We start from the raw sequence: 15,730 nt of genomic DNA on the forward strand, positions 1-15,730 counted from the left end.
AACCTTTTTAATCTCACTTCCTTGACTGGAAAAATGGGATAGGCATGTCTGCTGCATAGGGCAGTGAAGATGAAATAAAATAGTAGCTCTGCAGCTTTCATCATGATGTCTGCTACGGGAGAAGTGTGACCATATGGCAGACAATATTAAAACTTAACTAAGAGTGTGAAAGTAAGCTGAAAAAATTCCCTGGGATTCCTAGAAATGTCACATCATTCATGAATTTTACTCATAGGAGGCCCTCACTAGCATTCATAAGGGTCCCCCCTTTTTTTTTTCAGCCAGTCAACAGTTACCAATTCAAAATAGGAGTAAAAACAGTAGATTAGAATGGCCCAGGACGCTACTTCAAGTGGTTGTCCTGATAGTAAGAAGTGAGGTCTCACATCTTTCTAATATTGGAAAAAGTAGAGACAGAATAAGAAGCACAGACAAAATGGAAACAATTATGGGTCTGAGCTTGACCTAAGATACCGCAATGATTTCGCTGCTCACAGAACGAAACTAAGCCTTCAAGAAAAAGTTAAACTGTGTTTGAAGCTCAGTGATTAAGTCATTTAAGTTTACTGAATTTGTTTGAGGTGAACCCAGGTCTACTCATACCCAGTTTAGTGTCCTTTCCAGTATAATTATTAATTAACAACTCTACTCTACTAGCAAAAAATCACCACCATATGTAAATATATAATGCAGATAATACACAGATGCAAACATTAACATGTAAGGCACTCTGTTTCCCCCCAAACATGGAAAAACCCCACTTACAATATTCATGAATGCTTCTGGGTCCACAGCTTTTGTTGGCATGTGTCCTGAATTCACATTTCTTTGGAACAAGTATGCCACCAGAATCAGAAGCCACATCTCTGTTCTGTGTGAGACAATCCACACTCTTGACAAGATTTTTGACATGGTCCAACATCTGCATTTATCTTTTCCTGGCAATATGACAGCTGATTCTATAAGTCAGAAGAATCTGTAGGTTTAAAAACTCGTATACTGTCCAGCTGTAACTTCTTCTCCAAATTCTGAAGCAAATTAAACAAGCTTGGTTGATAGGAACGAAAGAACACAATGTAGAATGAAAACATACTCCAGGATGTCCCAGTGCCATCTGGCTCCTCCCACTCCCTCACACAACTTCATGGGTAGCACTTTCGTTGATGCAACCTGGAATTACATGCATATGATGCAGCTCATAAAACCCTGTTCATCGTCAGGTAATAGGAACCACAGAGGGAATCCATTTCTTTTTTCCCCCCTAATTCTTATCTTTCTTTAATAGGTAGAAAGGTATGAGGTCTGCAAAACACATCACAAACTTCTGGAGTTATTTTCCAGGGCTTTATTGATCACTGCCTTTCAGTTAAAAATCAATGTAGTGACAAGTATTTTTATTTAAATGTCAAAAAATTTAGGACATTTTCTATTTTTAGTGATGCATGAAAACCTTGATTGGAAGAAAGTAATTCTTCCATGTTCAGGCCATTTCTAGCTAGCTCAACTAAGTAGATGTGTATGCAAATTTATATTTGGATTTGTAATCACCAATTGATTGCTGAGAGATTAGTTTGATGGATACCTGGTAATTAATCATCTGTAATAACTGAAATGAGTTGCAGCCCAGTTATTTCCATGAACCAAAAGCCCTAGTTCAATCAACTGTGTGGCCAGGTGAGCAATTCCTTAGCCTACAAATATTTAAACAGGGCAGGAGAATAGACTTATTGTCATTTTAAGTAAGGAATGTGTTAGAATTTAAGACAATCACTATTTAAAGTGAAATATTTCTTTACTTTTACCTCAACGCTTCAGAACTGAGCTACCAGCAGCCACACTCATTTAGAGACTTTTGTAATGTGGTTGGTGAAGGAGCCAAAGCTGGAACAGGAATGATGGGTCTGTAAGAAAATACCTGCCCACACTCGCAGCCTCACCCACTCTGGGCCAACTGCATAGGCGTGACGAAGTAAGCCTGCAGCTCTTATCTGGACCAGTCTCCACATTCCCACCATTGCTGCTCAGATGTGTGGTAAGGCATAGGAGCTGACCTAATTTAGAAGAGCAGAGGGAGCATGTCCTTAGTGCCGCTGAGCTTACTCTGAATTTATGCAAAGTGAGGTTTTTAGAAAAAGAACCTGGGCTCCTACTGCTGACATTTTAGGATTTTAAAATGTTTTACAGCCAGACGCCTTCCCCTTTCCATTCTACTCCTTTCTCCCCCTCTTCTCCCTCTGGGATTTCAATGATGTGTACTTGGTTTCTATTATTTTATCCTATAATTTCTATGGACTTTTTCTGTTCCTTTTCATTATTTTTGTTTGTTTGTTTTTGGTTCCTCTGATTGGACAATTTCAGTTGATCTGTCTTCGAGCTCATTGATTCATTCTTTTGTTTGTTCAAGTCTGCATATGAAATTCTCTCCTAAATTCTTCAGTTCAGTCATTGCATTCTTCAGCTCCAAAATTTCTCTTTGGTTCTTTTTATGTTTTCTATCTCTTGGTTGAACTATTCACTTCCTTCTTGTGTTGTTTTCCTGGTACCATTATATTATTTATCTGTGCTTTCTTGTAGCTGATTATCTTTAGAACAATTATTTATAATTCTTTGTTGAACAATTCCTGGATCTCCATTTCTTTGGGGCCAGTTACTGGAGGTTTACTGTATTCCTCACTCTTCATGACCCCCACAGCTTTGTGTCAGTGTCTGTTCATTGGAAGACACAGTCATCTCTTCCTGAATTTATGGACTGATTTTGGCAAAGGAAGAATTCTACCTGTGGGTAGGGGGATGCTGAAGTGTGCTATGACCCCAGGTCTAGTGGTGCAGGGCACAAGTGTGGGAGCATGTGGTGGCAGTAGGTCCAGTGGGGAGGGGTGTCCCCGGCTCAGACTGCTGGGGTTCACAGCATCCACAGCTGGGTGATCTTTGGTGAGCACTGCAGGGCTCTGCGCTGACTGCAGGCATGTTTGGGGTCTTCAGTAGTGCCTCCAGGTCCAGTAGCTAGGGACCTGGATGGGTGACAGTGGAGGCTGGAGGCCATGTTGTGCACACATTCGGCTGTGGGGACCAGCTGCAGGTGCCTATGTGGTAGCAGGGGCTGATTGCAGACACATACACCATGGCGGGGCCTGGGGCAGGTAGCAAGGGCTGGGCTCAACTGTGGGCAACGTGACAGCTGCAGAGGCCTGTGCTCGCTGGTAGCTAAACAGTTTCCCCCAGGCTTGTGCTTGGCAGTGGGGGTCAGCCAAGGCTGCCTAGTTACTATGACAGGCTGTGGAGTCACGCCTTCTGCTCTCTGACCTGACATTTATAGGATAAGCCAGAGTTTCTTCATCAGCTCGTGAAACTATGAAACACTGGTGTAGAGAGCAGCACTCATATCCCCCACAGACTGGTCCCAGTGTGACTCCTGACTCCATCCCTTCCTGATGCAGTGCCCCCTGTCAAGCCACTTAACCCCTCAGAGCCTCACTGAAAATGAGATGCTATCAGGATAAGTGGAAAAAATGTGTGCAAATGGCATAAGCACATGGTGGCTGCTTAGAGAACAGTCTTTCCTTTCCCTTTTTCTTTTTCTTCTTTAAGGATCTTGTGATATGGACAAAGCTTTGGTGGGTTAAGTTTAGCTTGTTTGCAATGTTTAGTTATTACAAATAATATCATAGCATCTGGTCATATATAAATATGTATATATGTATGTATATGTGTGTGTGTGTGTATAAATATATATAGTGTGGACATATGAGAGTATTTTCATAGAAAAGATGTACAGATGTGGAATAATGGATCCATCTGTATTTCCAGGCTAAGTTCCCTCAAAAAGATTGAACCAATTTAAGTTCTTATAATAGAGCATGATCCTGGTTGTTTCTCCACATCTTCCTTCATCAATTCTACACTTTAGAAACCTTTTTATTTTTGCCAATGTGATGGAATCGAGATGCTATTTCATTATAATTTTAGTTTTCATTTTCTTGAGTTATAATGAAATTGAGACATTTTTAATGTGTTGGCTATTAGATTTTCTTTTATGAATTGCCTTTGAAGATGATTAGCCTGTTTTCTCTGTGGTTTGTTTTTTTTTTTAATGATTTGTCTGGGCTTTTAATCTTTATAAATATTGATCATCATTTTGTGATAAATATCATATTTTCTCTTTCCCTTTTGAAAATTGTGATTGTGGTGCCTTTCTTTAGCTATTAATCCATCATACAGAAGTGCTAAAATGTTATGGGTTAAGTCTCTTGAGGTTTTCATTTTGAGTTTCTGGGTTTTCTGAGTTTTTAAAGACAGATTTTCTTTACATCAAGGTTATACAAATATATTTTATATTCTTTTCAATGTTTTTACAATTTTAAAATTTATCTGGTTATTTGAAATTTATTTTTCAGCATAGTTGGGTATTGAATCTGGGTTTTTTTTTTCTAAGTAGTTATTTCATACTACCAGTATCATTTATTATATAGTCTTTTCTGATTTCATTTCTAGGAAAGCCACCTTTACTCTTTCATCTTATGTTACAAAATCCTGCAGCCTTGGGGCTTACATGACTTTCCTAGACCAGTGCTTCTCAGCTGAGAGTGATTTTATCTCCCAGGGGTTTTGGCAATGTCTGCAGACATTTTTGGATGCCATCACTGTGGGAATGTTCCTGGCACCTAGTGGGAGAGGCCAGGGGTGCTTCTAAGTGAGCATCCTGCAATGCACAGGACAGACCCTCACAGCAAAGAATTTCCCCACCCCAAATGTCAATAATGCTGAGGCTGAGACGGCCTAGAGCCATCACAGTATATAAACATAGGTCTGAAAAAAATCCTGCTTAGAAAAGGTGTATGAACATGCTTTTTAAATCATATTTTAAAATATTGGGGTTTTTTTTTTGTATCTGTTGACAAATCCTCCAAGAGCTGTTTTGCATTTGAGCCTGTCATCATGATTTAATAGCTGTCCATTTTCCAGATGAGAAAAAAAATGTGCCTTTTCATCATTGTGATTTCTATGAGATGCTCCCTTTTCTCATAACTAAGATATTTCATGCTCACCAACTGCAGAAGACAGTGTTTGATTCTCAGGATGACAAATGCATATACTAACTGGATGTTCATTTATAATCAGGCCAGGTGGGGACGATGTTTTCAAACTTGATTTTACCTCTTACAGTCAAGAAAGTCAGACTGAGAATCATCTGATCAATGACACTGATTTCAGTTCCTACCCTAAACCAACTACGGCATGGTCTCTGGGTATGGGGTCCGGGAATCAGTATTTTTCTCAGGTAAACTAGATGACAAGGAAGAGCTGCATTTGGGGGTCACTGCCATGCAGGACTCACAATCATCCCACCTGCAGGGCGAGAACCTCTAATCTCTGTGAGGCAACTTATTCCAGCCTGGCTCCTTCCCTCGAGAGGAATTTGGCCCCAGACAGTGAAATAAGCCTGGGACTTCTGGGGTTAAAGATTTCCCTGTACTCACCAGCATCAGTGATGTAGTAAAATAATGATTCATGATAACCATAACCTCTCTGAGTTTTTAAAATGTAAAATGAGAAACTACGGTGATTGAATAAACAAACATACAGGTTACTCATTTCTATGAGGGCTAATGATAGTTTATATTGGTTCAGTCTTCCTTCATCTTTAATGGGTTTAAACATTAATTAAGTTCATAAAACCAGGTTGCATGTAACAAAATATACGGCAAAGTCTAGAGAGTAAGATCACATGGATTTGGTCTGCATGATGCCAAGTGGAAAACACCCTGAATCTGATGCCCCCCCCCCCCAATAGAGGCATTTCACAAATACCCTGATCAGCTAAACTTTTCATGGTTTATTGAGATGTTTAGCATCTAGGGCCACTCAATCCCAGAGATAAAAGAGGTAAAAACAGCAGTGAAGGGGCTGAACTTCCAGAATTAGTTCCAAAATGATAGCAAAATAATTTTCTTAAGTACCTTTAGCATTTAGAGATGCAAAGTTTATCCTGAAGTCTTTAAACCTTGGCATTCTCAATTTTTCAGCTTTTAATAGATTCACTATATGTATCATCAAAATGGTTTCTTGGAGACCATGTCAAAGAAAAAAGAAAATTTGGAATGAGTTGACAGAAATTGAGTATGTTTGAAAATCATGAAGGAAAATATTTGTGATGGAAGAATTAGTCCAAAAAAAAAAAAATCAGAGAACTGGTTAGACATAGTTCCTCCCTGGTGGAGGGCATTTTGTTGTAAGAAAAGAGATTCCCAGGTCCCTTCTACCCTAGGGACTTGGTAACAACTGTATTCAGTCAACCTGTCATCTGGGTGATGTGAACCCTAGCTGAAAATGTGATGGAAGGCCAAAGGAGGAATGTTTCTTCCTGGACACATTCCACAAACAAGGAAAACACATATCAAAGTTGCCTCTGTCTCCCAACAACCCTGGACTTTTGACTTCTCTGAAGCTTAGCTCCAGAGTTCACAGTTTCCAGGGCAGGGGATCTGGGCTAGTGATTGCAAACTTATGGCAAATTTGAGAATAGCATTAGAGAAAAGGAGAGTTTTGGAATTTTTACAAATTTTACCTTTGACAAACCAGCAGGTGAAGAAATATAAATGTTGAATTTAAAACTACCCAAAACGTGTGAGTACATTTATGCAGATTAATAAACCCAATACTAATCAGATGTAGGATGACATTATCCAAGATGGCAGATAAGTCATTTAAGAGCCCCTTAAGTTACTTCCTTTGCCCGCAGACATCCTTCTTCCCCTGACTATGAGAAAAATCTTTACGTTGTTTTGTCATAAGCCCTGAAGCTCCACTAATGAAAAACGAGCCTGGTTAGTGAGGCGTCCATGTATAGTGGAAGAAGCACTGGAGTAGGACCCAGGCTCTGGGGCCCCTGGGTGGCAAATTGTAGGACTGTAGAGCGGTCACTTCCTCTTTTGGGCCTTAGGATCTATAAAAGTTAGTTCGAGCCAGCTCGGTAGTTCACACAGTGTTTTGTGGTTGCCTGGTTTCTGTAGAAGGGCCGAAAGGAGTCTGCCAACCTATGAATTAAATTTTGTTTTCAAATATAATTTTACCTACCTAAATGACCGTGCTTCACATGTAATCTTAAATGTTGTACATCAAATTTCACAGCATCAGTGGCCACTTAATCATTAACCAGTGCCAGAATCTTGGAGTAAAATTCCCTCTGCTGTCTTGTATAATTAAAGAGAACTGAAGTTGATGAAAACTTCTTAATGGTTTAAAAACGACTACGATGTCAACTGCTTCTCTGTGATGACTTTACTGTATCTTGTAGCCAAACCAAATAGAGCACTGAAGAGTAAGCAGAGATGATACAACCACAGTCCTGTTGCTCGTAATAATTTCTAATTCTGGGGCTCACCAAAGTAGCTTTGTCTTTGCCACTTTACTTTATAATGGGTGACAGTTGAAAATTTGGATTTTATACGATAAATTTATACTAACCACCTGCTACTCATTTATTCTATGTATGTTGGAACCTTGTAATCTTTTTGTTTGAAAAGACTTTTTGCTTCTAAAAATGTTTTAAAATCTTTGGGACAAGATAGTTACTATAACCTCTCTCTCCTCTGACATTATATCTAGGTCCTTTTTAAAAAAATTGGAAAATATCTACTTCTACTATCATCTTTATCATCTTTGAGATTTTGAAATTTTTGACATAGACAGTAGAGAAGAAGTGGCTGGAATCACTTTGGTCCAGGAGTACCTGAGGGGAGAGTCGGGCTAGGGTGATCCCCATTTAGGGCTTGGAAACAGAAAGCAGCACGAAGCACTATAAATTTTTATAAGGGAGAGGGGAATAAACCTTGGAAAGTGTCCCCCAAAGGCAAAAAAGTGGCAGGCACTGGATCTTCCCTGGCTGCTGGGGTGCAAAGTGCCTGGTTGTTCAATTCTGCTTTCATCCTGCCCTGATTTTTAAAGTGGTCACATTTATGGGGCTGTAACACACTGAAGCTGACGAAGACCTGGCAGATGGACTAGTTTATTTCACGGATAAAACAGGCCCAGGAGAGGGAAACAACTTGCCCACATGCGTTAAGGTCAGCTTCAGCATGGTGGAGGCTAAGGCAAGCAAGGGACGTGGAGAATGAAAACAGAGAGAAGGTGTAGAGGGGAGCTAGGATAAATAGGAACCCCCTCCTATCACCTCGCTAGCATTCAGGAGACATCCCAGCAACATCCACTGTCCCCCTTTAAAGTAGTTTTTTTTGTCTTTTTGTTTGTTTGATTTTGCTTACTTTTTTTTTAGGTGGGTAAGTAATTAGATTTATTTACTTAATTTTTTTTAAATAGAGGTACTGAGGATTGAACCTAGGACCTTGTGCATGCTAAGCATACACACTACCACTTGAGCTATACCTTCCTCTCCTTTAAAATAATTAAATGGTAAGTGTCTCTGTGTTCACAAGTTGCCTCTCCTTTCTATACATTCTTGCTTTTGAAATTCTCCGCATTTTCAGAACACAACAGCTGATTGCCTACCTCACCCTGTTGACATGTTGACATATGACATGTCATTTCCAGAATATTCACCCCTAGAGCTCCTGCCCTGAAATATTTATTTGATTGTCTTTGACACACCTAGTATGTTTTTCCAACAGGGAATAGGCAGCCTCTTCTTAATCATCAATAGACACCAAACAAAAGAGATCAAAATAAACTACAAAAAAATCTGGAAACTCTATGAACAGTTTTAAAACACTGTCCTTAAAGATGTAGAAGAAAATGAACTTTTCTGCTCTTTGAAATCTATAATATACTTAGTGAAAGATGGTACAATTGAGGATCATAAAGGATTCTAGTTGTCACTGGGTGGCTTTGAAAGTTTTTCCCAGGGCTATTAAAGGGGTGAGCATGAGGATGTGTAGGTTTAGTTACGAAGCCTGGAAATACCAACTGAAGCCTCAAGTCACAGGGACACCTAGCAGGGAGTCTCCCCTAGAGGAGACAATAATAGTGGAAACCAAAAGACCTGGGTTCAAATCCCAACTCTGCCCCTCACCAGTTGGACCCTTGAACAATTTCTGATTTTCCCTTTTCTTACCTATAAATTGATAATAGTAATAACACCTTCTTTGCAGCATTGTTATAAAGCCTAAGTAAAACGCGTGTGTGAGGTGCACAGCATGACCCCTGGCATCTAGAAGCTACTTAATGTGTTGTTGCTGTTAATTACCGTTGTCCTTAGTGCTAGGATTGTTACCAATCTGTGGGCTTGAGGTGGAGAAGACCAAAAATAAGGCTGATTACGTGAAGATTTTCTACCTCATATTTCAAAACATAAGAAGGCTGGAACAGGAGATCTGACAACAGACCATGCTCTTTAGTGGATGGACTTTGCCAGGTGAGGTTTAGGTAAAACTACTCTGGCCACCACGGGCTTTGCCACAACAACACTTAGCAAATGAGGAATTTAGAAGTTCTCCATCTGATAATCTGTGTGGACAGCCAAAGTTGAAACTGACTTTAAGGCTACACAATTTGTTTGCATTGATTATATCATCAAATCTATTATTGGTTGAGTGTGTACCATGCATGAGACTTCTGAAATAGCCAAAAACTTTGAAAAGACCTTTCACATTTTGCTGTAATTGTCCATCCGCTGCACCTTTCTATACCCGGAAAATAGTATTTTTATAAATTTATAAATTCATCTAAATACCCTTAAAAATTTCCTCACTTATTATTTTTTCTCCTTTAAGGAGATGCTCTGAAATGGATGTCAAGTCAAAAGAAAGCCAAGCATATGCTCTTATTTATCACATAAAATGTAGAATAAAAAGTTTCTTCTTACTCTTTCCCCTCAAAAGATTACCACTTATTTTCCTCTCTTTTATTTACTCAAACATGCAATTAATTCTCTTTTAAAAATATTTCAGTTTTCAGTGTAAATTTTTATAACTCTCTGGTGTGGGAAATTTGGCAGTGTGTATAAAATATTTGAATATTCTTAATTCAGAAATTTCTGTCAATAATGAACAAAAATATTTATAAGGAACAGAGTGAGAAGTTGTAAACAGCCTAAACATCTATGTGAGTGAAATGGTTACGTAAATTCTACTTTATCCTTAAAACACAATACTGTTTGGTCATTACAGATACGTTGTATATGAATATTATAGATAATGCAAGTGTTCACAGTGTGTTTTAATGAAGAAAATGAAGACTACTGCACAGTATTTCTTACATATTTTTCAAGTTATAAAGCAGACATGAATGGAAATGAGACCAGAGAGAAATCTGTCAAAGTATTAATCAAGTAATTTTCTCGAGGTGGGGAGGATATTGATTACTTATTATTTTCTTTTTCAATGTCTTTCTGTTTTTAAAAAGACCTATAATAAACATTTTACTTTTGCAATTAGACAAAACACAGTAAGTCTTTTATAAATTTAATTTGAGAAAAAAATTCCCAAGCCTATTTTAATCTAAGAGAAAAGCAGTGCAATTTAGGAACAGAAACTATAGCTAAGACCTACCTCAGTGCAGAGTCCATTGGCTGGAGGAGGGCTGATTCAGGAATGCTGTCTCCTCAGCTCAGATGCTCCAGTATAAAGAGAAGCTGAAGGAGAGGGGGAAGTCAACAATGGCCACGCAGAGCTTCCCCTATAATCAGCTACCATTTTAGCAAGCAGCTTCTCTGCCTCAGGCCTAAATTCTTCTGCAGTTGTTTTAATCCGTGGCTACCATTTCCCTGGATGCCTTGGAGTTCGTTAGGCAGTGTTTCCCAAGTGTAGGGTACACAGCTCTGGCACTATGGAAGATTTTAGCTGATACCTGGGCACGGTATTAAATAATGTTGAATCACGCGGTGTGAGAGTTAGTCTCTGTATTAGTTTCTTATTGCTCCTGTAACAAATGACCACAAACCTAGCGGCTTATCAACGCCTGCATGTATTCCCTAATGGTTCTGAGGGTTGAAAGGGCTGCACTCTTTCTGGAGACATCGGGGGAGAATCTGCTTCCTTGCCTTTTCCAACTGCTAGAGGCTGCCCGCATTCCTTGGCTGCTAGTGCTTCACCTCTGCTTCTGGTTGTTTCATTGTCATCTTTCTCTTTTTGACTTTGACCGTCTTGCCTGCCTCTTATGAAAACCCTTGTGATTACATTGGCTTCACCCAGATAACCCAGAATAAACACCCCACCTCAAGTTTCTTAATTTAACCACATCTGCAAAGTCTCTCTTGCCACATCAGGTAACACTTTCACAAGTTACTGGTATTAGGACATGAATCTCTTTGGGGAGGGGACACTATTCATCTTAGCACAGTCTCCCTATCAATTTTTTTTCAATGTTTTGAGTGTATCAAGGAGAAAGTCTAACTCTGCTGTATGTCTTTGTTTCTAGCACATGCTAATCTCTCTTGCAAACAGACAGCACGTAGTTAACAAAAAGAAGGCAGCTCTGAAACTCGTTTCCTGACTAGTTATCTATTTTATTATCAATTATCTCCTTTTTATTGTTATGTTTATGGTTATCTTCAAATTATGGAAAATAATTCTTTTCCTTCTCATTTACGGTGGCTATAGAAAGTTTCTTTTAAAAAATACTTAATTAAAGAAGTGAATTGATTTTGAGACTTTTAAATAAGCAGTATTAAAGGTGGCATACAGATATGGCAAACATTGGGGATGAGGGATGTGAATGACTAAAGTTTGGGAAATATTGCCTTCATAGGACACCATTCTACTTAAAATTAGGAAAGAATCAAGATGTCCAGGAATAACTCTGCCCCTGGCTTAGCTATGCATGAGGACTCCCTTGATGAGGGGACACATTTACTTTCTGTTTCTTTTGACAGTTGATTCTGCAGATGGTAGAGGATGAGCCAGCAAGACAAGAAGAAATACCAACTTTCTCATTCATGAAAAATGCAAATCACCAATGGAAAATCTGTGGGGTACCATGTATTAGACATTGGATAAATGCAAACCTCCTTGCAAGTCTTGCTGAGGGGTAAATTCCCTGCATGAAGGTAGTCTCACTCTGATGAATGGCTACAAATCAGGGCAATGTAAGGTAGGAAAGGGCCTGGTCCATCAGAAAAGGAGCAATAAAGAGCTACAGAGTTCAACCAGGGACATGACCCTTTCAGCTTGAAGGTAGAGATTTGATGCCTTTGATGCCATCCTCTGTACTAGGAAGGTTTTCTGAGTACCTTGCCAGACTTGCTCATAATGTGCTGATAAGAAACTAGAGTTTAGGGGGATAGTATAGCTCAGTGGTAGAGCACATGCTTAGCATACACAAAGTCCTGGGTTCAATCCCCAGTACTTCCACTAAAAAATAAAATAAGAAATTAATTAAAAAATACATAAAGAAACCTAGTTTCCTCCCCCAACAAACAAACAAATAAATTTTAAGAAAAGAAACGAGTTTAACTTTCTCTCTGTTAAAATTATAAGATTTTTAGATTCTATAATTCTAAGATCTTCTGTTAATAAAAGATTATGAAAGGTTTTTCTGTTCCTTTTATGTAATCTGCCTAACAATCAAAGATTCTATGTCTTTTAAATATTTCCTGTTCTTGATACTGTCTTTATCAATTGATTACTTAGAAAACTACATCTTTTCAATATGAGGAGAGGTAGGGTTTCTTACAACTTGTAATTTTTTGTATTGGCTTTTCAAATCTTAAATAACTGGAAATACAGGGATGCATTACACCAATGCCCCCAAAAGATTCATTTAAAAAGCTACTTATTATTAAAAAATTTTTTAATTTGCATTTTCCTAGTTGTCCATCATAGACATGTATTATTTTTATAGTATGAATAGTAGTTTCATTGTAACATATAAACATATCAATAAAAAATGTTAAAAAAAAACCCATATAAACATAAGCAGTTTCCAAGTATTCTTGTGACAAGTATTGTAGAGTATGTAGTTAGTAGTTTTTCCTTTGCTCCACTCCAGTGCTGACTTACTGGCTTCTGTTTTCGATGTGCAGAGCCTTTCCATCCCACACTGTTGACGGCAGTCTGGGACCAGGTGTTTATTACCTATAGCAGAGCTTCCAGGGATCTCTTCTTGGGAGAGGGGGAAATGATGAGGTATGGAAGATACATATATTTTTAATGTATTAATTTTGGTGAAACTTATCAAGGGAACATAACATTCCAAATAAATTAATTTTCTCAGCTCACTTGACTGGTTTGCTTAGGAAAGTAATTGACAGACAAATTAAAATACAAACAAAGGTAGTCAGTACAGACAAAAGTTATTGTGGGATATGTGATGATGCTGATATGATTTTTGTTTGTTTTATTTTAAAAGTGGTGGAGGTTTTGATGGGACTAAAGCCCTGTCACACTTTGCCTATTAAGAATATATATATAACCTATTAAGAATACCAGCAATCTGTTTTCACTCTACTCCAAAGCACTTAAATCAAATTAGAACTCTGAAATGTTTTGAGAACCACATCAACGTTTTATAATCTCTAGATGTCAGATTCAGATATGAGTGAAGGATTGTGTAGTAAGCCAATGGAAGCTTCTGGAGAAACTGACATTTCCCCTTAGGGCAGTATACATGTTAGAGATGGTGTCAGCACAGAATTCAGGTTTGGGTGAAACTAGCAATTAATTCAAATGAACTAATTTGAATTGAACGCTTTCTATTTTCAAGTCCCTTTGTTAAAAGTGCTGAGAAGTTTAAGAGGTAAAGCTAGAACTTGGAAACAACCCAGAAGTCCTTCAGTGGGTGAATGGTTAAATAAATGGTGGTGGATCCACCCAATAGGATAATACTGTGCACTAAAAAGGAGCAAACTTATACATATTAACAGTTTGAATGGATCTCAAATGCATTTGCTGAGAGAAAAAGTCAACATCAAAAGGTCACATACTGCATGATTCCATGTACACAACATTATAGAGATGGGAAACAGATTAGCATTTGCCAGGGGTTAGGTTCAAGAAGGTATACAGTTGACACACAACACTGTTCAAATTTAAGGTGTACAATGTGATGATTTGATATGCCTATTGTCAGCCGAGGGAGGCTGACGTGGGGTTCTAGGAGGTGAGCGGCCCAAATGAAAAAATTCACGAGGAGTTGCCATACTGCAGGACAGACTTCAGCCAGAGACACCATGGGGTTAACAACACTTTATTGCCACAGGGAGGTGCACGCCTGTGATGCACCTGTCCTGCTTTTATCTGTTTTCTGTCAGCACATGCGCAGTCTGAGTTTCTTTGTTCATTAGGCTTACAGAATATCTCTAGCACATGTGAACTTCTATTTTCTTTGTTCTAAATCTTATATAATTGATGCATGCATGGAGCAATTATTTACTGCATACTACAAACATGCTCTGTATCCGTGGCCTTGGGTCCTACAGCCTTAACTTATCTCAAGGCTCTGGCCGTGGCCTTGGGTCCCACGGCCTTAATTCATCTCAAGGCCAGCTCACACCTATATATTGTGAAATATTTACCACAGATAAGGTTAGCCAACATATCCTTTACCTCACATAATTACCATTTTGTTATTAAAGTGAGAACATTAAAGCTCTACTCTCATATGAACTTTCAAATTCACAATACAGTGTTGTTAACTGTGGTCACCATGCTGTACATTAGATTCTTAGAACCTATTCATCTTATAACTGAAAGTTTGTACCCTTTGATCAACATCTCCACATTCCTGCCACCTGTCAGCCCCTGGCAACCACCATTCTACTCTCCGTTTCTATGAGTTTGATGTTTTTAGATTTCACATATAAGTGAGATCATACAGTATTTGTCTTTCTCTAGCTGACTTATTTCACTTAGTATAGTGTCCTCAAGGTCCATCCATGTTGTCACAAAAGGCAAGGTTTCCATTTTTAATGGCTGAATATTATTTCATTGTGTGTATATATATCTCACATTTCCATTACCCAAGTGTCACATTTGACAGATACATTGTTTTCATGTCTTGGCTATTGCAAACATTGCTGCAATGAACATGGGTGTGCAGATATCTCTTTGAGATAGTGATTTCATTTCCTTTGGTTATTTACCAGGAAGTAGGATTGGCTGGATCATATGGTACTTCTATCTGCTCATCTCAGTTTGATGGTTAGAGTATGCAAAAAAATTAAAAAAAAATTTAAATACCCCATTTTCCCATCTCCTGCCTTAATTTTCCAAGTAACTTTGGTCTAGAGTAATGACTGCCATGATATTCCATTGTCATTTATATGCCAATTGAGCCCATTTATACAAGTATACGCTGTAGGGTGAGTTTGGGGATGTCAGATTTCTTGGGTTAAAACCATGACTTCTTCACTTGTATAAACTTAGGCAAATTGGTTCTTATGTCTCAGTTTTCTGTGTCTCAGTTTTTTCACCTATAAAATGAAGGTGACCCTATACTATCTCATAGTGCTATAAGTTTTAAATGAGATATTTAAGTTAGAACTCTTAGCCAAGAATAAGCAATCACTCTGATATATAATAGTCAATATACTTGCTACCATATGCAAAGCTAAAGAATCAAATATATAAAAAGTAGTCATATTGGTAAGAGTGGGGCATTCTTATCTTCTGTACTTCTTAGCTTACTGATTTAAAGCAGAAAAGCTTAGAGTTTTAAAAAATATTCTTATTGAAATATAACATATTAAGAGGAAACAAATGCACACATTATAAATATATAGCTTGATAATTTTTTTATTGTGGTGAGAACATTTAACATGGGATTTACCCTCTTAACAGGT

General features: G+C 38.2%; 1 protein-coding gene across 5 annotated transcripts in view; it reads right to left on the reverse strand.

Annotated features, from left to right (window-relative positions):
• The window catches only part of LIPM (lipase family member M), a 30,134-nt gene extending 19,577 nt beyond the window's left edge, over positions 1-10,557 (reverse strand). The window contains exons 1-3 of one of the 5 annotated variants that reach the window (XM_045507441.2): positions 10,503-10,557; positions 5,958-6,062; positions 766-959 (exon numbers count right to left, since the gene is read on the reverse strand). In XM_045507441.2, coding sequence (XP_045363397.2) covers positions 766-959; positions 5,958-6,051 — 288 coding nt within the window. In that variant the 5' untranslated portion in view covers positions 6,052-6,062; positions 10,503-10,557. Of the gene's footprint in view, positions 1-765; positions 1,126-5,957; positions 6,063-10,502 lie in introns of those variants that run through there. The other 4 variants (XM_045507442.2, XM_045507444.2, XM_045507443.2 and 1 more) reach the window with 4 other exon arrangements.
• Positions 10,558-15,730: the final 5,173 nt, after the last annotated feature.

The sequence above is a fragment of the Camelus bactrianus genome, chromosome 11 (genome assembly GCF_048773025.1).
Source record: "Camelus bactrianus isolate YW-2024 breed Bactrian camel chromosome 11, ASM4877302v1, whole genome shotgun sequence".
Lineage (NCBI taxonomy): Eukaryota > Metazoa > Chordata > Mammalia > Artiodactyla > Camelidae > Camelus > Camelus bactrianus.